The 26,968-nt window shown below is 41.5% G+C and overlaps 1 protein-coding gene across 9 annotated transcripts in view; it reads right to left on the reverse strand.

The window, feature by feature from the left end:
- Nucleotides 1-26,968, reverse strand: part of LDB3 (LIM domain binding 3) — a 174,331-nt gene that overhangs the window by 136,908 nt on the left and 10,455 nt on the right. For 6 of the 9 annotated variants that reach the window (XM_070945061.1, XM_070945062.1, XM_070945060.1 and 3 more), the window contains exon 1: nt 18,178-18,409. In XM_070945061.1, the coding sequence (XP_070801162.1) occupies nt 18,178-18,270 (93 nt within the window). In that variant the 5' untranslated portion in view covers nt 18,271-18,409. The other 3 variants (XM_070945055.1, XM_070945057.1, XM_070945056.1) reach the window with 3 other exon arrangements.

Below are 26,968 nucleotides of genomic sequence, written 5' to 3' on the forward strand. Positions count from 1 at the left end.
TCGACTGGCGGCCCCCAGGGGGAGGGCCTTCTCTGTGGGGGCACCCACTATCTGGAACGAGCTCCCCCCAGAGATACGGAGGATCCCGGATCTGCGCACTTTCCACCGTGCTCTTAAAACCCTCCTATTCCAGCAAGCCGGCCTGGCCTAATTTTCTCCCCTTTTTAAAAAAATTTTAAATTGAAATTTTAATTTGTTTTAAATTATTGGGATTTTTAATTGTCTTGGGCTAAATTATTTAATTTGGTTTTAATTATTTTTCTAACTTTTGTATTTATGTATTTTATTCTGTGCCTGTTCACCGCCCTGAGTCCTCCAGGAGTAGGGCGGTATATAAATCTAATAAAACAAACAAACAAACACCCATTACTTCTTGTCCTGCCTTAGGTGCTTTGGAGAATAGGTTGACTCCCCCTCTTCTTTGTGGCAGCCTCTTAGATATTGGAAGACTGCTATCAATTCACCCCAATCCTTCTCTTTGTTAGACTACTAGACATACCCAGTTTCCGCAACTATTGTTCATACACTTTAGCCATCAATCCCTTAATCATCTTTGTTGCTCTTCTCTGCTCTCTTTTCAAAGTCTCAACATCTTTTTTTTTTTTTTGGTATCGTGGTGACCAAAACTGTCACTAAAACTAAAACCAGTTTAAAGAAATTATTTCCTAGAGTTCCATGTTGCACAGATTAAATAGTTGGCTGAGCACCAGAGAGCTGCAGGCATTAAAATTCTTGAGCCAATCGTCTTTAAATAGAAAGCAGGAGGACTATCTTAAGTTCAGCAATCAAGAAAGATCAGTTTCATTGAATGAATGATGCTAAATTGGAAACAATTGCTATTTTCCCATCTACCATGGAAGGCAAGTCAAACAATGACCCCTAATTATGTAAAGCAGCATTGAGTCCAAATTTGTCAGCTGCCCTTCCCCAAATTAGGGCCTCTGGATGGTGTCCAAGAATCAAATTACACCCCTCTACACAAATTTGGACACAGATTATTTTGGATGCCGTGTGTCCCGAAGACTGTGTCATGAACGAATCAGAAGAAAATTCCTCCAGCATCCCATCAGGTTTATGTAAGCGCTTACTTGCTTGGGAACCCAAGGGAAGGAATTTACACCCACGAATCTATTTGGTGCCCTTGCTTTTTAGATCTTCCTGATCCTTTAGAACAAAATTGCTTCTCTTTGTGCTTTCTAAGGGCCATTTCACACATTAGGCTTCTAAGCCTTGAAACTTTTCTCACCTAAGGGCTAAAGTTTGAAGACTCATTCAAAGAGCATTAACTTTTAAGGCTTTCTTTTTGTAATTGCCAGCCGCATCTGGGTAGGTGCTGTTAGAAACATTTCAGTTGAATGGCCTTTTCAGCCTTACACCAACTCAAAAAGCCAGGCGGATGGCCTGTAGCTTTTCCTGTTTGTTCATTCACCAAGTGTGTGTGTTTGGGTGAGAAAGACAGAATAAATTGAAAAGCCTATAGGCAGAGCACCGGTGGTAAGCCTGTAATGGATAATTTATCAGTCAGATAGTTCAGTTATATATACTTTTACTGCATAATCCTATTTAGGGCTGACTGGGGCTGAAGATTCCATCTCTAATAAAAGGTGTGTCAAAGAACACCAGAATGCAAAATTAGCAGCTCTCTGCCGAAGCTTACAGTAGCAGCTGCACCTTTTCCTTGGATATATAAAATTGCAGGGTGCCGTTGTCGCATATTGTATAGATAGTCCTCGACATATAAACAGTTCGTTTAGTGACCTCTCGAAGTGACAATGGCACTGAAAAAAGTGACTTATGACTGTTTTTCACGCTTACGACCTTTGCAGCATCCCATGGTCATGTGATCAAAATTCAGATGCTTGGAAACTGACTCATATTTATGACGGTTGCGGTGTCCCGGGGTTATGTGAACACCTTCTTGTTTTTTCTTTGCACAGGTTGCCTTCAGGAAGTGAGGGGAGCCGAATGTCAACTCGCAAAGCATTCCTGGCCTGGTCTCGAGTTACCATAGGCCAGAAGGGATGGGAAACCAGTGAAATGGCACGGCAGCCAAAGACAGATGCACATTCCATGCTTATCTCTCTCAAGGCTGTATCCCAGGGTTACCTACAGCAGTCGGAGAGGAGTGACCTCTACAACCCACGAAATTGCTCTGTTGGTGAATGTGATTGATGACACACTCTGGGGGGAGGGTGGGAAACAGGGTCATAATTGGGGTATAAATTACGTAGGGTCAGAGCTGGCTTCACTTGGGAACATGCCAACATGAAGCTCCTAATAAATAACTGGATTTCTTTTGAAGCTTGGCTCCAGGGTCATGATTTAATTAGGGCATCCATCAGAACTCTGACAGCACACTCTTCTGACAAGCAAAGCCAATGAGGGAAGCCAGATTCACTTAACAGCCATGTTACTAACTTAACAATTGCAGGGACTGTGGCAAGAAAGGTCGTAAAACAGAGCAAAAATGCACTTAACTGACTTGCCTAGCAATATAAATCTTGGGCTCAATTGTGGTCATAAGTCGAGGACTACCTGTCCTCTGGAGGAAGTCCACCAAACTAATCCGTGGAAATTGAGAAGTTTGCTGCCACATAAGCAGAGCCAGAACTGCCATCTTAATCTTTTATCTGTTTTGGAAATCAACGGATCTCACCATTTCGAACACTGAAAGTCACCAAGCTGTGTCATGACATTTCCCTGCTAAAGAGGAAGGTGCAATGCCACATTTGGAAACAGATGCACATTCTCTGGACTAGCCATGATTCAGATTAGTGGGGGCAGGTGCTCTTACCGGTTTTCAAATCGCTCTTTGAATAACCTGTAAGTTTTCTAGAATGCAACAGGAAGATACTTCTTCCCTTTTCCCACATATGGAAAAGCAGAAAAGATTTTTATTGTCACAGGAAAATGACTTCATTCTGACACTGTTGTTGGCTTTGTAATTTTTTTTTTTTAATTAAAAGCTAGTCAAAAGAATCTGTTTGAATAGCTGAGCTATATCAGCGATAATCCATCAGGGCAAGTCATTGTATATGGACAGCGAATAAACCCCTTCCCTTCTAGCCCTGATGATGTTACCTAGTTGGGTCATGAGAAGTCTGCAAGAAAACAACTAAGCTCAGAGAGCACCAAGGACCCCACAGTAAAATGTTGAGGTATAGATATTCTCCTCTAATTTTCAGCCAGATAAGATGTTTTATGGTAGAAAAATCTGCAGACTGCAGAAAACAGGAATCAAGACATGTCTGTTTGCTTATCTTATCCTATCTTCCTCCCTCTCTCCCTCTCTCCCTACTTACCATCTTTCTTTCTTTCTTTCTTTCTTTCTTTCTTTCTTTCTTTCTTTCTTTCTTTCTTTCTTTCTTTCTCTATCTATCCATCTATCATCTATCTATCCATCCATCCATCCGCCTATCTATATGTCTGTCTTTCACTTCTTGCCTTTTTGGGTCACTGAACTTATGGATGTTATTTTCCTATCTTTGAAAGTCAGAAAACACATATTTTATGTTTACATAAAGAGTTGCTCCTGACCTGAGAATTTTTGGTGCAGCCCTTAAAAAGGACAAATTCCCACGCAGTTTACACAAGCTGAAACCATGGAGAATTATTTAGGATCCATATGTATTCCTCAAATTAGAAGAAGGAATATAATATGAGAAGACAGTTTCCTTTTTCGTTTTCTTCTCTGGGTTTGGATTGTTCATTGAAGAATTGTATTAGTCAAAGAAAGACCAATTTTCTAATCTTCTGCCCCAGATTCCAAAGATGGTATCCCACCCCCAGCAAGAATTTCCAAACCATTTGATTAAGTAAATATATTTATTTACTTAAAACAGTACTTAATAAATATATTCATTTATTACCAGAGGTAATAAATAGCCTATTTTCATTCTTATAACTTAAACACATCAGACATATTCAGGACTTTTTTCAGAAACAATTGTATTAATAGCGATAGCACTTAGACTTATATATCGCTTCATAGTGCTTTTACAGCCCTCTCTAAGCGGTTTACAGAGTCAGCATCTTGCCCCCAACAATCTGGGTCCTCATTTTATCCATCTCGGAAGGATGGAAGGCTGAGTCAACTTTGAGCCTGGTGAGATTTGAGCTGCCAAATTGCAGTCAGCTGGCAGTCAGCAGAAGCAGCCTGCAGTACTGCACTCTAACCACTGCGCCACCGTGGCTCAGTGGCTCAATTAATGTAAATTGAAACTATTTCCTTCCAATAACTTTCCTCAGAAATCCTTTCAGTCATCATTCAGCGCTGCTGTTAAAAAGGCCAATATTTCATTTTATTCTCACAAAGGTCAAGACCCTCGGAGACACACAATAAGAAATGTGGAAGGAGCATAACAGAAGATCAAGCTGTCAGGCCTTTACCCTGGTGTGAAGTCACAGCAAATGCTTCCTCGGTCCAACATAATTTCCCCTAGTCCTTCAGACCTCTTTGCCTCAGAGAGAACAGAACAATCTGTGCTCGATCAAATATCAGCGAGAGCTTTGCCTGCATGATAATTTAGGTGGCCTGATCAGATGGTTAGCTTTGCATCCCTCTCTAGTTTTAAGGCTGTCGCTGTAACCGTGCTCTGCACTTGGAGGTCCGGGGTCAGATCCCCAGATGTCTAGTTAGAAAAACTCACGTTGCAAAGGGGAAAGTGCGTCTTTATTCTGGAGCCTGTCTGAAGCTGCTTTGTAAATAATTGGATGTGACTGGGAAATGGGGGACCCCGAAGAGCTGATCGTGAATGTTAACAACAGTTGAAATACCTAGCCTTTTCTCATGCTTTGAATTGGGATAACTTATCACTTGCCGTAGCCTAGATGTATAGTAAGGATAAAATGAATATAATCAGGCCTGTGCGGATTATCCAGTCCTGAGCTCATCTGAAAAAGACGGTGAGGAATATAATACAGGCACAGATGCTGTTGGAAAGATAGAAGTCTCTTGGGTCAGACAACTCCTGATGATTAGGTCAGCATATGAACCAACATAAGGATTACTGATTTGGGCAGGGAGGGGGGTTTGGCTAGAAGTCCGCCAAGGTCCCTTCCAGGCATAGGATTCTATGATACTCAGTGGTGGGCTCAGTGGTGGAATAAAAATCTTTTTACTACCGGTTTTGTGGGCATGGCTTGGTGGGCGTGGCATGTCTTGGTGGGTGTGGCAGGGGAAGGATACTGCAAAATCCCCATTCCCTCCCCACTCCTGGGGGAAGGATATTGCAAAATCCCCATTCCCTTCCCACTCCTGGGGGAAGGATATTGCAAAATCTCCATTCCCACCCCACTCTGGGGCCAGCCAGAGGTAGTATTTGCCGGTTCTCTGAACTACTCAAAATTTCCGCTACCGGTTCTCCAGAACCTGTTAGAACCTGCTGAACAGTACCCCTGGGTGGTCTGCTGGGGGTTCACAGGGGTCCGGGAGAACTTCTAGCTAAGATTCTGTTCAGTTTGGAGAACCCCTAAAGCTCACTCCTGGCTGCCCCTCCCACCCTACCCTGCTCCTCCCTGCAGTCCCCATGCATCCCATTTTAGATGCAGGTAAGTGTGTGGAGGCTTGGGGAGGGCGAAAAATGGCCCTACTGGAAATTTGGGAGGGCCTCCGGAGCCTGGGGAGGGCAAAAAGCCCCCCCCCACCACTGTAGTGCAGAAGGCCAACTAGGCTACACCCACCATGGCCACCCACCAGTTCACAGAACCCCAAAATCCCACTCCTGGCTGGCCCCGCCCATCCTACCCTGTCCCTCCCAGGAGTCCCCATGCAGCCCATTTTGGATGTAGGTAAGTGCAGGGTGCACACGGAGCCTCTGGGAGGCGAAAAAACGGGCCTACTGGATGTTCGGGATGGGCCTCCAAAGCCTGGGGAGGCCATTTTCGCCCTCTTGAAGGCTCAAGAAAAGCCTCTGGAGCCCGGAGAGGGCAAAATACACTCCCCCAGCCATAGTGCAGGAGGCTGACTAGGCCACACCCACTATGGCCATGCCCACCCAGCAACCGGGCAGAGAACCCAGTTCTCCAAACTCTGGAGGCCCTTCCCTTGCTAAAATTTTTGAAGCCCACCCCTGACTGGAGCATCAAAAAACAGACTTCTAGGTAAGCAGAAGCTGTGTTCATACATAACAGCAGGTTTAAGTTTAATGTGAATGATGTAGGAATAAGTACAGGGTCAGCTATATGAACACTGAAGGACCCTCTTTATTCACATTATTATAAGAAAGAAATGTGCTTGTTTAGAGATTACACTAAATCAGCTAAATTCCATTCTTGGTAATATATATCTTCTGAGGGGTCTAGTTGTCAAGAATGCAAGGACATCCATATGAAACAAAAGTTACTTATTATCCAAAGCAGCCATGATTCTACGCATCAGCAATCACAGAACTGAGGAAGGTTGTTTAGCTAAAATAATCTTATGAACTAGAAAATAATGCAGGAATTTAGTAATTTAGAAAGTATCAATTATCATGTAACAAATGTATGTTAACCATATATGGAAAACTGCTGTGCTCACAAAATCCTTTGTCTTGGATATGTATAAAAAGCAGTTGTATCAGAGCTCTTCTTAGTTTCAGAATTGCAGATACAAATCTGATTCTGAAACTGCGCAATAAACTGTCTCTGGCTGACCAGGAATGTTGTTTGGTCTCATCATTCCATAACAAGCTCAACAGAAACATAAAGATGATATATGAAATGGTTCCTTGCTTACAAGTGGTTAGTTTTGAAGATTGAATCATTGTGATGACTTATTTCCAAAGCCAAAACTCATCTCGTAATCATCTTCTCCATCCAACAGATCTTCGGAAGCCCTACCTGAGCAGCTTACAACCCAACTACATCACGTTAAACTTCCACAAACTCTGAAAATGGAGGAAAGATCAACCTCATAGGCCAGACTTTGATATCTATCTTTGCCATTCCCCCCCACCCCCAAAAGCATCTCAAAGTCCTTACTAAATAATTGCAATAAGTTAGGAATGAAGGAACAAATACCAGGCTGGAGAAGGATCTTGTTACCAAATTTAATTTTTTAAAAAGGTGGGGTGGGAGACGAATGCTGTGTTTGGGGCTATGTATGAAAAGCCCTGGACAAAAGCAAGCATCAAAACTATTTTTCACACCTGCTGGCCATAAGAAAATCCAGAATTCCAGACATAGGAAACTGAAGTGTGACCTTAAAAACTTACCCGGCTGCTAACTTTCCTTACAGCCTTTGCTGGCCACTTATTTTTAGATAAATGACAGGGCTCTAAGCGCAATGTTCAGTTCTATGGGAACTGGCAGCTATGCCTTCACCTGTCACCCTCTTGATTGACAGGGGCTCCTGCACTGAACTTTCTTGACACTCAACCCAGATGTGATCACCTGGAACTTCAGGGAAGAACTCAGAAGGTCCTCCACACTGCTTAAAGAAAACCAAAAAGCTCATTGTCCTTAACTTGCTGTGTACTAGGTTATCACAAATACGATTTATTGAATTTGTCGGTGGAGATTCTCAATCATCTAGGTTATGATTAATAATAATAATAATAATAATAATAATAATAATAATAATAATAATAATAATAATAACAACAACAACAACTTTATTGTCATTGTACGTGTATACACAGTATACCCATACAACGAAATTCACTTAACCCCCAAAGACCAGGTCCAACACACATAACAATCCCCAAACACACTCCCACCCACCACAATTCCCCACCTCTAAACCACCCAAACATCCACACAACAGACCAAGTAATGCTGTCCAACAGCTCAATGATGGTGGCCCTTTAGTTCATGGTTGAGTGCAATTATAGCTCTGGGATAAAACTATTCAGAGGACGTGTGGTCCGAGTTTTAATTGTTCTGTATCTTCTGCCAGAAGGCAACAGTCCAAAAAGATTGTAAGCAGGATGGGAAGAGTCTCTGAGAATGTTATGCAACTTCCTCAAACAGCGAGATTCGAAGATGTCATCCAGGGCTGGTAGCTGGAGCCCGATGATATTCTGGACAGTTTTAATGATTCTCTGTAGAGCTTTTTTGTCTGCTTCAGAGCTGCTCCCATACCATGCAAGAATGCCGTATGTCAGGACACTCTCAATGGTGCTGCGATAGTAGGACAGAAGTAGATGCTGAGATAGATTTATCTTCCTGAGCATTCTCAGGAAGTACAGCCTCTTCTGTGCCTTCTTCACAAGCATGTTAACATTCATAGTCCATGAGAGGTCCTTCGAGTTATAAATGCCCAGAAATTTAAAACTACCAACACTCTCCATTTCCTCACCATTTATGTACAATGGAAAATGTACATCTCTCTTCCTCCTGAAGTCAATTATAAGTTCTTTAGTTTTTTTGGTGTTAAGTGTAAGACCACAATGTCAGCCCTTGTACTTCTTGTTGATTGTCCCTAAGGTGCTTCTCCAAAAGGCAACTGGACATTCTTGTGGTTTTTTTTCCCTTGAAAACTTTTCACATCTCATCCAAGAAGCTTCTGCAGTTCTTCAGTTTGTCAGAACCAAAGAAGCTTCTTGGATGTGAAGCAAAAAGTTTTCAAGGAAGGAAGTCCAGTTGCCTTTTGGAAAAGCATCTTTGTCTTCATATTAATTTTAAAATATTATATAGAAAGATGCATAATATTATTTCCCCCCTCTAGTTTTTACCCTAATCTGAAGATGTAAAGATCAGAAGTTGAAAGATGATTTTCTTATGTATACTTAAATGATATTTCTATGGTTATTAGTATTGTGTATTAAAATATTGAATAATTAAATGATGAAGGATTATATACACGGTGGGGCAAATTCTAACATGTTAATAACTTTCATTTTAATGTTTTAATATTATTATAATTATGTGAGTATGATTAGTGCAACTAATATTATCAATATTATCACCATTATTTTGTATCAAAACTAATGATACCCAGATGCCACACTGTTCATGTATTCAATATTTATGTAGATTTAAAAATAATATATATATATATTTAAAAAGAAAAGGAAAAGCACCTTTTGATGATTTGTTGAATTGTAATAAGCTTGAGAAACATCCATAAACTGGATTTTAAATAAAACTTTCACGGATTACATGTTTACAGTATATATTGATTCAATACTAGTACTTTTCAATATTTGTAAAGGTAAAGCTTCCCCTTGCACATATGTGCTAGTCGTTCCCGACTCTAGGGGGCGGTGCTCATCTCCGTTTCAAAGCCGAAGAGCCAGCGCTGTCCAAAGACGTCTCCGTGGTCATGTGGCCGGCATGACTAAACACCAAAGGTGCACGGAACGCTGTTACCTTCCCACCAAAGGTGGTCCCTATTTTTCTACTTGTATTTTTTACGTGCTTTCGAACTGCTCGATTGGCAGAAGTTGGGACAAGTAACTGGAGCTCACCCCGTTTCGCGGCACTAGGGATTTGAACCATTGAACTGCCGACCTTTCGATCGACAAGCTCAGCGTCTTAGCCACTGAGCCACCGTGTCCCTCATTTCTATATTAGGGGGACAGAAATGGATCATAGGTGACAGAAGATCTCTCTCTGTCTCGCTCTCTCTTCTCCCTTCCCTTTCTCTCTCTCTCTCTCTTATTCAATCTTTGCCCTTCAAAAGCTGGCTGAAGAGGGTTTTAAATGTGATGCTACTTAAAGTGAGAGAGATTTTATAGCTGTCTGAGAGTGCAGATTAGGTTTCATCTCTTTCTCGACCTCTGAACTGAAAACCTTGGCTTTTTAGAAAAAAAGAAAATAAGAAGATTAAAGGTAAATGGATAAGCAGCATTTTTCTGGCCTGTGGAGAAGAGGCCAAGTATCTGGATGGTGGTTACATATTGATTGGCTAATGTTTGCAACGGTGTTCAGATTCCAAAGCTAGCAGGGAACCAGGTTAATACCCAGAGTGAAAAACTCCAGCAGTGCTTATATCTCTTATTTCACAGTTTGGGGAGATTAAAAGCAACAGACAGCAAAGAGATTTTCCACTCTCGTCCTTTGTTGGCTTGTATAGGTTTTCATAACGTGGTCATTCAGAATCCAATGGGACAGCCATCTCTTTCAAAGAAGCCATTGACTTCCAGAAGGACAGAAGAGTTCAACCCTTATTCATATGTGGGTTGGCCCATTCATGAAAACTCTTTTTACAATCTAAACAATGACCATGAAAATCAAGCATCTTTGTGAATAAGTGTCCTGTCTGTCTGTCTGTCTCTTTATCCATCTATATCTATCTATCTATCTCTTCCTACATGTCTTTCTGTCTATCTCTATCTGTTGTGGCCCGTCAGCGGCTTGTGCAGCTAGTAGCTGATTCCGACAGCGAGGAGGCTGGTGTGGTGCTGTGCCAGCAGCCTGTGCAGCTGGCACTCGAGTCAGACAATCAGGAGGCTGGAGAAGATGTGGTGCCAGAGGCGGGGATTCAGCCAGGGCCTTCAGAACCTCCAGAAGCTCCCTTAAGTGAAGAGGATGAAGAGGAGGAGCCTCTTCTCGATGCACAGGTGCACAGAGCTGCCAAAAGGCAGGAGTGGCTCTTCAGGAGAAGGTCTCCTCGAGAGTAAGGTTTGGGGCTAATTGGCCACCCCCTTAGCCTATTTAAGGAGGAACACTGACTGAAGCAATTTGCAGTGAACAACTTCGTTCGCATACTTTCGTGTCTTGTCTTGCTTATCTTATCAGCTTCCTGCAAATTGCTTCTGAGCATTCTGCCAACCACAGTAAGCTTTCAGTATTATTCTTTGAATTCTTGGCGGCTGTTAATGCAGTTAATTAACAGCCGTTGTTGTAAAAAACTGGTTTATTTAGTAAACTAAGGTTTGAACAGACTTTGTGTGTGCTGCGTTCTTTGGGTTCCTATCTATCTATCTATCTATCTATCTATCTATCTATCTATCTATCTATCTATCTATCTATCTATCATCTATCTATCTATCTATCAAGCTAATTATTCTTGTTCTCTTCTCTGCACTCTTTCCAGAGTCTCAACATCTTTTAGATGTTGAGACACTGGAAAGACAGCAGGTAGGAAAGTTTCATTTTTGGTGTTGATCCTTAATCCAATAGTATCTAGAGTGCCTTTGACATTGGCCCCAAGTCTGAAGGAAACAGCAACTCCAAAGGTGCATCCATATGTCAATTCAGCAACACAGTGAAGAAGAGCAGCAATCTTCTTACACAAAGGCAAAATGGTAGAAACCAGTCACCAAAAATCCACCTATTCTTGATGCCACGGGGTCTTCCTAGGACAATGTGATTCTTGTCTAGATTATGATTCTTAATGACTGTATCTTTTCTTTTATGTACACTGACAGCATATGCACCAAGACAAATTCCTTGTGTGTCCAATCACACTTGGCTAATAAAAAAATCTATTCTATTCTATTCTCTATTCTATCAGGAGTAAGTCCCCAAACATTTTAGCATTCAGCCATCATCATCCCTGAAGATTGGCTATGCTGGCTAAGGCTAAAGAGACATTTAAGATACCCACAGGACTCTGTATGTTACATATTTCTGATTTAGATAGTGTCTTTACTGAGTGTCATATAATAAGCAGTTCATAAAACCTCATTCTCAATAAAATTGATGCTGTTTTATGACAGTTGTACAGGGAAGATAGCATTAGAGTGAGATTTTATAAGACTGAAAATTATAGCTCTCTCTGGTATCACCTGTTCAAAGACAGTAGTTTCTTTGAACATCTTTCTTCCCCTGTGAGCAAAAAATCCATTTTCATGATCACAGAGAATGATGGGAAATAAATGTTTCCCCAAAGCACTCAGGAAAATAAGATCATAAAAAGTCACCCCCTTAAACATTTGCTACACCATTTCTTTCTAAAAAGGTTAATTAAAAAAATGGCATTATGGATGGTTACATGTACGTCAGTGGTGAAATCCAAATATTTTTACTACCGGTTCTGTGGGCATGGCTTGGTGTGCATGGTGTGATTTGGTGGGAGTGGCTTGGTGGGTGTGGCAGGGGAAGGATACTGCAAAATCTCCATTCCCACCCCACTCTGGGGCCAGCCAGAGGTGGTATTTGCCAATTCTCCGAGCTACTCAAAATTTCCGTTACCGGTTCTCCAGAACCTGTCAGAACCTGCTGGATTTCACCCCTGATGTACGTATAGCAACTTCAGCCCTTCTTCTGACAAAGTGACTCTGCTCACTGTCACTCATGCTCTCGTACTTCTCAATTGGACTACTGCAACACGCTCTACATGGGACTGCCCTTGAAGAGCATTCGGAAGCTTCATCCTGTGCAGAATGAGTTCACTGAAAGTCAATTGTGTGGGACAGTCAACCCACGGAACATTCCTAATCCATGAGCTGGAATGGTTGCCAGTGTGTTTCTGGGTGCAATTCAAGGTGCTAGTTTTCACCTTTAGAGCTCTTCATGGCTTCAGACCACATTACTTGAGGGATCTTCTGGTGCCAGTTGTTTCTACCTGTCAAATTTGGGTCAAATGGTTGGGTATGTTACAGGTCCTGTCAGCCAAAAAGTGTTGGCTGGTGAAGATCAGGAGGCATGTCTTCTCTGTTGTAACACTGCCCTATGGAATATCCACCCTCCTGAGATTAGGATGATCCCAATCCTGTTGGCCTTTCAGAAGGCCTTGAAGGCCTGGCTATCTGCCCAGACCTGGCATCCCCAGTGTGTGAAGAGCCTGGATTCCAGGGGTGGGGCTGCTGGGCATTTGCAGGGGTTTGGGAGAACCTCTAGCTAAGATTCTGTGCAGTTCAGAGAACCCCCAAATCCCACTCCTGGCTGGTTCCACCCCACCCACCCTCCCCTCCCAGGAGTCTGCTCGTGGCCCATTTTGGATGCAGGTAAATGCAGGGCGCACATGGAGGCTCGAGGAGGGCAAAAAACGGGCCTACCGGAATTTTGGGAAGGCCGGAAATGGGCCTCCAGAGCCTGGGAAGGCCATTTTCGCCCTCCTGGAGGCGCGAGGAAAGCCTCTGGAGCCTGGGGAGGGCAAAAATGTTCCCCCCCCCCCGTGGTGCAGGAGGCCGACTAGGCCACACCCACCATGGCCATACCCACCCAGCAACCGGGCAGAGTTTAGTTTAGTTTAGTTTAATTTAGTTTATTTGATTTGTATACCACCCTACTCCCGAAGGACTCAGGGCGATGAACAGCCAAACAATAAAATACATAAATATAAAAAATTTAAAAAACCAGATAAAATCAGATTAAACCATTTTGGCCCAGACAAATTAAAACACCCCAATAATTTAAAAACAGATTAAAATTTACATATTAAAAAGAGGGAAAAGATTAGGCCAAGCCCGCCTGGTGGAATAAAAAGGTCTTCACAGCGTGGCGGAAGGTGCGCAGATCCGGGATCCTCCATATTTTAACAAGAACCCCTTGTTAAAATTTTTGAAGCCCACCCTTGCCTGATTCCTAGTTAGGTTGACATTGGCGGATTATAATATCTCTTGGCTGCTATTTGTATTCAATGTCTTTGTTTTTTTTTTTAATTAACTGTTTTAATTTTTTTTTTAAATTGTTCACCACCCAGAGACACTTGTTGGAGATAAGTGGCCATCATAATTGACTAAATAAAGAAAGATGCTCCTACTATTTATTTCTACATTACCTTCTTAACATTAGTTTCAAGTACATTTTTGCCCTGGTATCAGTACAGCACACTTTCAAATTCTGCAAAGGATTAGCACAAAGCTTCAAGGAGGTTTTATAGAAGTTTATTATTTTGCTTTCTGTCTTGCATATACCCTGTCACCGATGGCGTGTTCATATAGTAAGTAGCCACATACTTGGTTGAATATTTGCCTGCGTGGGAGAGTTTGTCTCATTCTTAGTACAGTCATGGCAACATACATTAATGATGAATGCTTGACATATCAAGAATAGATGCCTGACGGATCTGCAAATTACAACATCCTAGGAAGAAATTCAGAGGGTTTTCGACAGCAAAGTATTTCACACAGACACTTGTGGGTTAGACACGCCAGTACGACTTTGAGCTGCAGAATAATTAGATGGATGACCAGCCTGTGTCATTCCAAGCAGACACAAGAAGAAGGTGTTTAAATGCTCTTCTATTGTTGATGTTCACGTTACTCTCTAACGCATAAAAAAATATACAGTAGTGGCCAAAATTGTGGAAACCTTTTGGGAAAAGTGTATTTTTGAGGTTTGATGGTAATAACGCCACTTTTTTTTTTTTGGAGTTTCAAGGTAATCATATTCCACTGCTGGAATGGCCTGGGAATAGCCCAGACTTTAATCCAATTGAAAATCAATGTAGCCGACTGACTAAAGAAACTTGTTAGTCAGAAGCGACCCAGCAATAAAACCCAGTTAATAGAGGCAATCCTTCAATCTTGGTTTCACATTATAAGAGCTGCAGAACTAAAAGACTTGGTTCACTCCATGGGAAGACGTTGTAAGGCCATAATTCATACTAAAGGTTACCCAACGAAGTATTAACTGACATGGTGATAGTTTTTGTATATCTCATTTTTTCTATGATGATAATTTTTGTATATCTCATTTTTTCTATGGTGATAATTTTTGTATATCTCATTTTTTCTATGATGATAATTTTTGTATATCTCATTTTTTCTATGGTGATAATTTTTGTATATCTCATTTTTTCTACGTGTTTCACTTTTCTTCTTTATACTGTAACTGCTATTCTAATAGCAAATCCTTCATAAAAGTTATTGCATTACATTCTTGATTATCTTTCCATTGATATATAATTTTATGGTACTACTAAAAAAAAAATGGTGTTATTAGCTAGTTTTAGAAAATACACTTTTCCTAAAAGATTTCCACAATTTTGGCAACTATTGTAGCCTATCAGGAAGAAAGACCCTAAGGTAGCTTCATGATATGACAGCTATGAGTAGAATTACCCTTATCTCCTCCTCCTCCTCCTCCTCCTCCTCCTCCTCCTCCTCCTCCTCCTCCTCCTCCTCCCCCTCCTCCTCCTCCTTTAAATATATAAAAACTCCTCTTCCCAATTTCTGATTTTGCTTATTTGTCCTGCTTCTTCCTTCTGTAGCAACTGACTTTGAGGATCTCAGAAGGAGAACCCATAGTTTGAACTCCAGATATATGGACTTCAACTCCCAGAATTCCCCAGTCAGCATATTGATTGGGAGAATCTTGGGAGTTGAAGTCCACCCATCTTAAAGTTGCAGAAACTGAGAAACACTGATCCGGGTTAGAAATGGAGGCTACACCCCAAATATGACCCCCATGATTTTCCCTTCATAAATCAATTCCTTCATTTTTCTTTTCCCATCAAAGGAATAAAACCAGAATAAAAGGAATGTGGTGCAGAAGTAATCATCTTAGATTGGAATGAAAGTTCTGTTGTGAGCCCAGCAAAGGAAAGGCATCGGCATTTTTGGAATTTAAGTTCTGCTTTTAGATCTTCTGCAAACTGATCTCGCAGGTTTGAAATTCCAATATGAAGTTCCTTGGGAACATTTCTCCATGGGTATCCATCAACGTCATAAGGCAAATCAGCATAAGCGTTTGAAGCACTCAGAATTAGCACAAAGGAAGAATGTGATATGATGGGTGAAAACATAGATAGAAAATGTTACTAAGTATATAAGAAGAGAAGATTTAAGAAGATGTCCTCCTAGGATGGACTCCATCTTTTGCATTAAGAATGATTGGACATCTTTTGTGACTTCTTTAAGAACAATCTGGTTTTTTCCCCCAATTCACCCTTTTGGAAAAGACATTAAAGTTCCACACAGCTGCAGTAACTCAAATTATATTGCCCTTTCTCTTTTAACCTTCATTTTCCCCATCCTTACAAAACTCAAGCTCGCCATGCACACAACAGAAAGATCAGCAGGCAAGGCAACCTTAAAATGTAATGAGATTGAGAACAGATTTTTTTAAAAAATTGGAAAAGTAGAGAAAAATGGCCTTGTATAAAAACTCCACGGCAGAGAAAATTGCACTCTGGAGGGGAGGAAAAATGAAGAAAAGGGAAACACAGAGAGGAGTTGGGAGGTTGAATCCACAAAATACGGTGAAAAAACATCAAGATGGTAGCTATTGATGAGTTAATCAAAGTGCTACCAGCTTTTTATTTGTGTTGTGCAAAAGAGACATTAAAACAAGCACAGCATTGATGGGACCATCGTGGTTGTCATCTTGAGATTTTTCAACATAGCCTGCAGGCACTTAAGAAGTTGGAACTGGAAGTTGGATAGAGAGGTTGAGACCCAACAATAGGCAAAGATATATACACCATCTGATTGCCCAGATAGTCCTTTCCTGGTTCATTCTCAAAAGCTGAATTTAAAACTGAGGTATCCTTGGAATCCTCTGAACTTCTGTTGCTTTCTTGCAAGACATTTCAATACCCAAACTAGGTAACATGTCAGTGCTAAGCAGTGGTGGGATTCAAGTAATTTAACAACCGGTTCTCTGCCCTAATGATTTCTTCCAACAACCAGTTTGCCAAACTGCTCAGAAAGTTAACAACCGGTTCTCCCGAAGTGGTGAGAACTGGCTGAATCCCACCACTGGTGCTAAGTAATGAAACGCCTGCGAGAAAAGAACCAAGCTCAGAGAGCTCCAGGGATCCCTCATTTCAACCCTGAGCTACAAATATTCTCCTTTATCGGTGATTCAAACTTTCTCCAAGGACTGAGAAAAGAGTTGCTGACAGACTGAGACTGAATGCAGGTGGACATACCCAGATGCCAAAGTTGGGGGGAGAGGAGGACCCCCCCAAATGTTCCTGTGCAAGGTTAGATTTTATTCTGGATCCCTAACATGCAGGAGAAAGAAAGCTCAGCATCTGTTCTAGGGCTTCAGAACAGGATAGAGAAGGAAGACCAAATATAAGTTTGAAGCACACTGCCCATCATACACACATCTTTGTCTAGAAACTCAGCTTGTTACTCCCAAAGGTGTTTTTTTTTTTTTCAAAAGGCAACTCGACTTTGTTTCTCCTCAAAGACGTCTTGCTTCTCATCTAAGGAGTTTCTTCAGTTCTCCACTTCTTCATTTCAGCAGAACTGAAGACGCTTCTTGGATGAGAAGTGAAATGTCTTCAAGGAAAAACAAAGTCCAGTTGCTTTTTGAAAAAGCACCTTTGTGGAACAACTGTGACCTGGATGACTTGAGTATCTCCATAGACTTACAACTCACTCTAACCCCTTGATTCCAGATAAAGAGTCCATGTCTCTTCTTATCCGGATTCTCCTGCACTCTGTTATCTATTTTCACTTCTCACTGATATAGCAACAGTATCCCAAGTCCCAATCCCAACACCAGAAAAGGAGAAAATAAACCTGTGAGTTGTAGGGATAAAGTTTTGAGGTTGATATTTACAACACCCTTATTCAGGGTCTTGCAACATCTTCCTTTCAGAAATTCCAGGAAGAAATGAACTACAGACGATGGCAAAATGGAAAAGCAATAAAGGAATCGATGCTAAACGCATGTATTAATTATTACACCGCATATTATTTGAGGCTTAATACAAACATTTTCCAAAATCCAGCCCATTTGCCGGAAGGGATGTTGAGAGCCTATTGATCAAATATGGGCAAACACGCTGTACAGACTCACTTGATGGTGAGTGGCTGTATAAATATGATTTATAAATAAATAATAATAAAAAACATGAATGATCATGACCATCCTGCCCCTCGTCAACATTTCCTTTCATTTTTTAATTCTAGATAAGGCAGCACTAAAAGAAAATTAAGTTTGAAGATGGAGAGGAAGAAGGAGGATGGGGAGAGGGAGAGAGAGGGGGAGAAGGAGAAAAAGAAGGAGAAAAAGAAGGAGACCACCAAAAACTCATATGGATTTGAGTCACTTTCATCTGCTTAATAGATGGGAGAATTGTTGGGAGAATAAGCCCAGAGGAAGCTTTTCAACCAGCTGCCACAAAAATGACTCCCGCTGTCACAACTTTATATACGCGAGCTATTCTTGTTGCCTATGAATTAGACAAAGCAGAAGAGCAGCATGTAAGTCCCCTTCCTTGTCATTATAGTACTTTTCACTCTGCAAGACTCTGCCATTTTTTTTAAAAAAAAATAAAAAATACATGTCCGGGGATCTCATCACCCCTCCTGCCCTGGCCAGTTCCCTCCAGCAAACCCACAAAAGTCCAAACCCCCAAATCTCAAGAAAAAAAAAAACACTTTTTGAGTATCTTGTCCTTACCCTGGAGATGGTCAAAGGCATGTTGAAGTCCTTCCCTCCTTGCAGACGGAAGCCCCATGGTCCAGATCCATTGAGAGTCACACTGAAGGACATTTTATCTCTCCTTTACGCCAGGAAAACCCCCGGGGCTCTGCGAAACAGAGAGGTGGGATACAGGTGGGTATGTCTTGTTTTTTTTTAATAAAAGGAGCGCTCTTTTCCCCACCCACTTCTATCCGATTAAAGCACAAAATAATACTCTTTTTTGTCTCTTGCCTGGTCAGTCCAGCCGAAGTGTCATCTAAGAATAGATAGCACTTATAATACAGATACTGATATCCCTGACGAAGAGGCCATACATGGCTGGTAACCCAACACCAGCTATGCAAAACCTCTGTGACTCAGAAGTCTAATATAGAGCCCCGGGGAGGTGAACAGACCTTTCCGAAGCGACTCGGTTTCCCTTGTTCAGGCTCAAAGCCACTTTTCTAAGATAAAAGAGCAGCTTATTTTAAGGGCGAGTTAAAAATAGGAGTTTAAAGGAGCTTCTTTCACTGTAAGATTCTGGTTTGTGCGTTGCCTGATTCCCTCGGGATGCACCCAATGAGTTTTATGTATATCAATATATATATTGTCCATTTGACAGTTTTATGCAGATATACACAGTATCTATCTATCTATCTATCTATCTATCTATCTATCTATCTATCTATCTATCTATCATCTATCATCTATCATTTTCACTCAGTACAATTTTATGCAAATTGGTTTGGTGTTAGTAAGTTATTCTTGTTTTAAGTTTTTCTAAGGAGTAATACGTAGATAAGGAAGAAATATTTGCCAGCTTAAAACATAACTAGCCTGAATTGGTAAATTATATTACTATAGCAATGTAATTAATTATTGATTCTTCTCCTTCTCCTTCTCCTTCTTCTCCTCCTACTCCTACTCCTATTCCTACTCCCATGTTTGCAAAGAGGATGAGTAGGGACTTAGACTTCTAGATAATCAGAGAAAGCTCCTGTCTCTTCAGATTTAAAGCTCTCCACATCAAATGGGTAGCTCTCCACAATGATTTCTTTGATACTGAAAAAAATGAGTTCATTTTTTTTTCAAATAACTACTAAGAATACCTATTAGTTTAATAGAGGTATATATGTGCACATTTCTCTCCCAACACCCTTAACTGTGCCTTAAGTGTGCCAACTGAGGTGGAGTGGGGTTATATTTAGCCTTAACAGATCCAGTTTTGCAAAGGTTAAACTAATTCCTTTGGTCAACTGTATTCTAAGCATGGATGATTGTTAACAAACCCTTTCACATCCAGAGATTAAATGACTCCATAGGGATGGCTCTGTGGTGGTTTTAGCTTTCACATTCAAAAAGTTGGAGAGAGATAACAATATGAGATCCCTCTCCTTAGAAAAAGAGGGAGGGAGGGAGGGAGGGAGGGAGGGAGGAAGAAGGAAGGAAGGAAGGAAGGCATAACCCCACTGAGAAGACGAGAAAGCACCAAGAAACTCATCCTCATTCATCCCAAATGAAATTTACTACTACAAGATAGAATTTTGGCCACAGACCAATCAATGAAGGATAATGTTATATTCCAGAAAAAGGCTATACAGCTGAATATCAATTGTTATTTATCATCGGCTGAAATATTATCTGTATTAGCTCATATTCAGCTGGTTGATAATTAAGAAAACCAGAATGGCAGCTCAATGCCTTATAAACTTGTATACTGAAAAAAAAAGTGTTGGTTTTTCTTGGTCACTACTATAAAAAAGGTGTTGAGACTCTAGAAAAAGTGCAGAGAAGAGCAACCAGGATGATTAGGGGACTGGAGACTAAAACATACGATGAATGGTTACAGGAACTGGGCATGGCTAGTCTAGTGAAGAGAAAGACCAGGGGAGACATGATAGCAGTCTTCCAATATTTGAGGGGCTGCCACAGAGAGGAAGGGGTCAAGCTATTTTCCAAAGCATCGGAAAGCAGGACGAGAAGTACCGTGTTTCCTCGAAAATAAGACCCTGTCTTATATTTTTTTGAACCCTGAAATAAGCGCTTGGCCTTATTGCCATGTGCTCAAAAGCCCGATTGGGCTTATTATCAGGGGAACTCTTATTTTGGGGGAAACAGGGTAATGGATGGAAACTAATCAAGGAGAGAACCAATTTCTCGACGATTAGAACAATTCAGCAGCTGGCCTTCAGAAGTTTTGAGTACTCCCTCAGTGGAGGTTTTTAAGAAGAAATTGGACAGCCATTTGTCCGGAACGGTATAGGATCACTTGCTTGAGCATGAGGTTGGACTACAAGACCTTCAAGGTCCCTTCCAACTGTTATTTTGTTCCTGTTATTATTACTGTTCCTGTTATCTGTTCTGTTATTCTGTTACCCTAATTTAGTATTTTACTTACTTGTTCTAGCTATATTAGTATATTTTCCTAAGTTTGTAATTAAAGCTGAATTCTTACCAGTCTGATAATTGTAGAATATCAACTAGATAAGACTCAACCATTCTTTTGTATGTTAGGAAGAGCCTTGGTGGCGCAACGGACTAAAGTGCAGTTAAAGTAGCACTTAGCTGCCAGCTGCCTGCAATTACTGCGAGTTCAAATCTCACCAGACTCAAGGTTGACTCAGCCTTCCATCCTTCTGAGGTAGGTAAAATGAGGACCCGGATTGTGGGGGCAATAAGCTGACTTTGTATAAAAAAAGAACACCGCTTAGGAGGGGCCAAAAGCCCTACTAAGCAGGTATATACAAAAGTATGAAAGATATTGCTTAACGCATTGTAAGTCACCCTGAGTCTCTGGAGAAGGGTGGCATATAAATTGAACCAATAAATAAATAAATAAATAAATAAATCAATCAATCACAATTTTGGGTTTCTAAAATGACATTGTGATTGCAAATTGGGAAAAACCATAAAATGTACTTTAAAAAAAACCCACATTTTAAAAAAAATCCAGCTATTTTCCTCAAAAGTGTCAGTCTGTTTCTACGTGTTGTTTTTAAGGAACATAATTTTTCCTAATGGTTTTGAATCCAAACTGTTGAAATGATTTGGTTCCTTTGGCACAGACTAATTAAAATGTTAAAATAAAACAGTTTTACGCTGTGTGCATTGCGAATGGACTTTTATTTCCTGCAGAAATTAAACAGATCTAGCAACAGACAAATGAGAAAAGCACACAATAACTCTGGCTGCTTAGTCATGCGAAGTACATAATCTCAGAAAATGTACATGAACTCATGAACAGTCATTAAAAATATAAATGTTTGCAACAGAGTTAGAATATGTCATTTGAGAATTAGAAACTGGCTTGATACAGGAAATAGAAAAGGAGAAGGAGAGGTCCAAATGGCAAAAAATAAATAAAAAATTGGCAGGCCCATTTTATATTTGTTTTGTTATTGCCTTCTGAAACTCACAATGATGTTCAATGCTGAAGCATTCAAAATTATAATAAAATTATCAGGAAGTGTTTGTTTTCTTTAAAAAAAAGGCACTGGAATCATAGCAAAAAAAAAAAGAGACAATTAAAAATGATATTTTGAAAGGCAAACATGGGCATACACAGAGATGCATTTAATTTAATGGGCAAAGGTTCTTACATTTTTTGATGGCACCGTAAAGTTCACGCCCACCTCCAAAACACAGAACTGATTTTTCAAGATGAAATCTCGACCTCTAAGCTGTCCTGATCATTGGTCTAATTCTGCATTAATTAATGTAGATTAATTGCATGCATTTGGTCTTCTGCAGCATTCAAGGCTTAAGAAATGACTCTGGGTCTCCAGAAAGCATGTCCTCCAGTGGTTTCATGAAGACGTTAAGAGAAAAGGAACACCTCTCTTTCTCAATTCAATGAGACAACCCAAAAAAGATAAGGCCACAACCGATGCTATCGAGAATGGTTGAGAGGTCTATCGGAAGCCCTATGGTGAGGATGGCAATAATAATTTCAAAATAATAATACCATTATACCACTTGAACGCCATCAGCATTGGCAAAATCTCCGTCAGTCAATTGCAAAAGGCAGCTTTACTTGGAGGTGGATCACTTTACTAAGCCTTCTTATTTCAACAGAGATTAAAAACTTGGCATTTGTCCCACCAGGAAGTGCTATTTCTATCTTTTTTTTTTTTTTTAAATTTGATTTATATGCCGCCCTTCTCCGGAGACTCAGGGCGGCTTACAATGCGCTAAGCAATAGCCTTCATACTTTTGTATATTTATACAAAGTCAGCTTATTGCCCCCACAACTGGGTCCTCAATTTACCTACCTTAGAAAGGATGGAAGACTGAATCAACCTTGAGCCTGGGGAGATTCGAACCTGCAGTAATTGCAGGTAGCTGTGTTAATAACAGGGTGCTTTAAACCACTGTACTACCAAGGCTCTTATCTTATCCAGAACATCCAGGCTCTTATCTTATCCAGAACATCCTATCGAATCCAAATGTGTCCAGCACAATAAAGTACAAATTCACCAGCCCATCACTTTCAAAACTATGCAGGTAGCCCTTGATTTATGACCACATTTGAGCCAAAGTTTCCATTGCTAAGTGAGACAGTTGCCAAGTGACGTTGGCCCTGTTTTGCCACCGTTGTTAAGTGTATCGCTGAAGTTTTTATGTTAGCAACCCGGTTGTTAAGTGAATCTGGCTTCCCCATTGACTTTGCTCATCGGAAGGTTGCAAAAGGGGGATCACGTGACCCCAAGACACCGCAACCGTCATAAATACATACCAGTTGCCAAGCATTCTGAATTTTGCTCACGTGACCATGGGGATGCTGCAATGGTCAATCGTAAGTTCCTTTTTTCCAATGCCGTAGTGACTTCGAATGGTCATTTAAATGAACTGTTGTAAGTGGAGGTCTGCCTGTATGTTTCTTAAATATAAAGGTAAAGGTTCCCCTCACACAGTGGTGGGTTCCTCCCGGTTCGGTCCGGTTCGGCCGAGCCGGTAGCGGTGACGATATGACATCACCGAATCTGTTCTCCCCCCCCGCCCTCCCACCCCCCCCCACCCCCCACGTTATTCTTATTTTTTATTTGGTCCCACCCCCAATCTATTGCTGCCTCCTGAGTCCCAGCTGATGACTAGAGGGAAAAAAACTGTTTAAACTCTTGCCACGGGGCTTCAAAGGGCCGTCCTACAGCTGATCGGTGTTAAAAGCAAACAAGTTCGAGGACTGGTCGTAAGTGCGAGGACCTTCCAGAAATGACTCTGACCAGCTAGCCACGCCCACCTAGTCACATGACCTCCAAGCCACACCCACAAAATAAGCCACGCCCACAGAACCGGTAGTAAAAAAATTTAGAACCCACCCCTGCCCTCACACATATGTGCTAGTCATTCCCAACACTAGAGGGTGGTGCTCATCTCCATTTCAAAGCCGAAGAACCAGCACTGTCCGAAGACGTCTCCGTGGTCATGTGGCTGGCATGACTAAATGCCAAAGGTGCACGGAATGCTGTTACCTTCCCACCAAAGGTGGTCCCTATTTTTCTACTTGCATTTTTATGTGCTTTCGAACTGCTAGGTTGGCAGAAGCTGGGACAAGTAATAGGAGCTCACCCCGTTATGCAGCACTAGGGATTCGAACTGCTGAACTGCCGACCTTTCGATCGACAAGCTCAGCGTCTTAGCCGCTGAGCCACCGAGCCCCTAACTGTAAAGGTAGCAACATCTTATTTATTTCAGTTTAGCTTCTGATGCTTCATACTGCAATAGACCCCAATGTTTATGATGCTGGGTAAGGATAATATTACAGTTATGGGCCTGAATTTTGCCTAAGAACCTAAATTTATAGCCCTGATATTTCATCATGTGTGAAAAGCCATCAGAAGACACTGTGGGTAAAATTCTAGTTTTTCCATAATTACTGCTTTCTTCACAGTTTCAGATTTTCCTTTTAAGCCAAGGGAAAAAGAATTTGTAGAATAATTATAGAATAATAGAGTCGGAAGGGACCCAGAAGATCTTCTAGTCCAACCCAGGGGTGAAATGCTCCCGGTTCGGACCGGCTTGGGCGAGTAGGTAGCGATGGCGGCCAGCAGTTCGGAGAACCGGTAGCAAAAATTCCCCCCCAGCCTCCAGCTTGCTTACCTTCGCACGTCTGCCTTGCTTCGCTTGCTGTAATCCCTGCAATCCATTGCATCAGCAAGCAACTGAATCTCCCTGCCTGCAATCAAGCTCATTGGTGAGCAGCTCTATCTGCCTGCCTGCCTGCCTGTAAGTTTTTTTCCCCTTTGGGAGCTTTAAAAAAAATAGTTAATTGGGGTTTTTTTAGTTGTTCTTTTTTTAGACCTAGCCATTTAAAGTTTAGGAAGTTTTACATTTAGCTGCTTTTATATAAAAATAAAAATAAAATAAAATAATATTTGTGCAGCTTTCTGAGATTTTGTATGTTTTTGTAGTGTTTCACTCTAACTACACAAAAAAACAACAAAATCTCACAAAGCTGTATGTGGAATTTTGAGTGTGTAAAGTGTGAAAGTTGGTTTGTTTGGACTTTTTGTGGCTGAGCAAGGTTCCTGCTTGTTGCAGGGGCCATTTTGGGTCTAGCACAGCTGCTTTTACATTGTGGGTGAGCCAGTTGTGTTGTGTGTGTGTGTGTGTGTAAAGTGTGAAAGTTGGTTTTTTGGGCTTTTTGTGGCTGTGTGAGGTTCCTCCTTGTTGCAGGGGCCATTTTGGGTCTAGCACAGCTGCTTTTACATTGTGGGTGAGCCAGTTGTGTTGTGTGTGTGTGTGTGTGTAAAGTGTGAAAGTTGGTTTTTTGGGCTTTTTGTGGCTGTGTGAGGTTCCTCCTTGTTGCAGGGGCCATTTTGGGTCTAGCACAGCTGCTTTTACATTGTGGGTGAGCCAGTTGTGTTGTGTTGTGTTTTGTAGGTTAAAAAAGGGCAAAGAAGTGATGTTGACTTGGCCACGCCCACCTGACCAACAAGCCATGCCCACCCAGTCACCTGACCACCAAGCCCCACCCACTAATTAAGCCATGCCCACAGAACTGGTAGCGAAAATTTTTAGATTTCACCCCTGGTCCAACCCCCTGCTTGGCTATACCATTTCAGACAAATGGCTGTCTAATCTCTTCTTAAAAGCCTCCAGTGATGGAGCATCCACAGTTTCTGAAGGCAAGACATTCTGCTGGTTGATTGCTCTCACTGTTAGAATATTTCTTCTTACTTCTTGGTTGCTTCTCTCCTTGGTTAGTTTTCATCTATTGTTTCTTGTCTTGCCTTTTGATGCTTTGGAAAATAGTTTGACCCCTCCTATTTGTAGGAGCCCCTGAAATATTGGAACACTGCTATCCTGCCTCCCCCAGTCCTTCTTTTCACTAGACTAGATATAACCAGTTCCTATTAAGATTGCCGGGAGAAATATCAACACCCTCAGATATTCAGATGATACCACTCTAATGGCAGAAAGTGAAGAGGAACTAAAGAGCCTCTTAATGTGGGTGAAGGAGAGTGCAAAAGTTGGCTTGAAACTCAACATTAAGAAAACTAAGATCATGGCATCCGGTTCTCTCAATTCCTGGCAAATAGATGGGGAAGAAATGGAGGTAGTGACAGATTTTATTTTCCTGGGCTCCAAGATCAACGCAGATGGGGACCGCAGCCAAGAAATTAAAAGATGCTTGATCCTGGGGAGGAAAGCTATGGCAAAGTTAGACAGCATACTCTAAAAAGCAGAGACATCACCCTGCCAATAAAAGTGTGTATAGTCAAGGCTATGGTGTTCCCAGTTGCAATGTATGGCTGTGAAAGTTGGACCATAAGGAAGGCTGAGCACCAAAGAATTGAGGCCTTTGAACTATGGTGCTGGAGAAGACTCCTGCGAGTCCCTTGGACTGCAAGGTGATCAAACCGGTCAGTCCTAGAGGAGATCAACCCTGACTGCTCTTTAGAAGGCCAGATCCTGAAAATGAAACTCAAATATTGTGACCACCTAATGAGAAGGAAGGACTCCCTGGAGAAGAGCCTAATGCTGGGAACGATTGAGGGCAAAAGAAGAAGGGGACGACAGAGAACGAGGTGGCTGGATGGAGTCACAGAAGCAGTCGGCGTGAGCTTAAATGAACTCCGGGGGATGGTAGAGAGTGGTGAAATGTAAAATTTCTTACTACCAGTTCTGTGGGCATGGCTTGGTGGGGGGGTAATGTGACTGGGTAGGCGTCGCCAACTTTTTTATTTTTTACTTTTAAAAGCATTTTTTCTATAACCTTAAGAGGTTGCAGAAAAAAAAATGCTTTTAGAAGCCTCTGATGATCAGGCAATTCAGCTGGGACCGCCAGAGGCTTTTAAAGGCATTTTTTTCCCTACAACCTCTTTGGCCGAAGAGGTTGCAGAAAAAAATGCTTTTAAAAGCCTCTGACGATCCCAGCTGAGCCGCGCGATCATCATAGGCTTTTTTTTTTTTACTTTTAAAAGCATTTTTTTCAGTCAAAGAGGTTGCAGGAAAAAATGTTTTTAAAGTAAAAAAAAAACAGCCTCTGATGATCGCGCGGCTCAGCTGGGCATGGGGGGGGGGAGCAGGAATTTTTGCTACCGGTTCTCCGAACCACCAGCCGCCATTGCTACCAGATCGGGCGATCCGGTCCGAACCGGGAGCATTTCACCCCTGATGGTAGAGGACAGGAAGGCCTGGAGGAACATTGTCCATGGGGTCGTGATGGGTCGGACACGACTTCGCAACTAACAACAAAAACCAGTTCCTGTAATCATTCTTTGTGTGTTTTAGGGTTGCAGCCCTCTAATCCTTCTTGTTGCTCTTCTCTGCATATTAACATCTT

Source organism: Pituophis catenifer, unplaced genomic scaffold (genome assembly GCF_029215685.1).
Source record: "Pituophis catenifer annectens isolate HBS135680 unplaced genomic scaffold, rPitCat1.0.hap2 SCAF_6, whole genome shotgun sequence".
Classification (NCBI taxonomy): Eukaryota; Metazoa; Chordata; class Lepidosauria; order Squamata; family Colubridae; genus Pituophis; species Pituophis catenifer.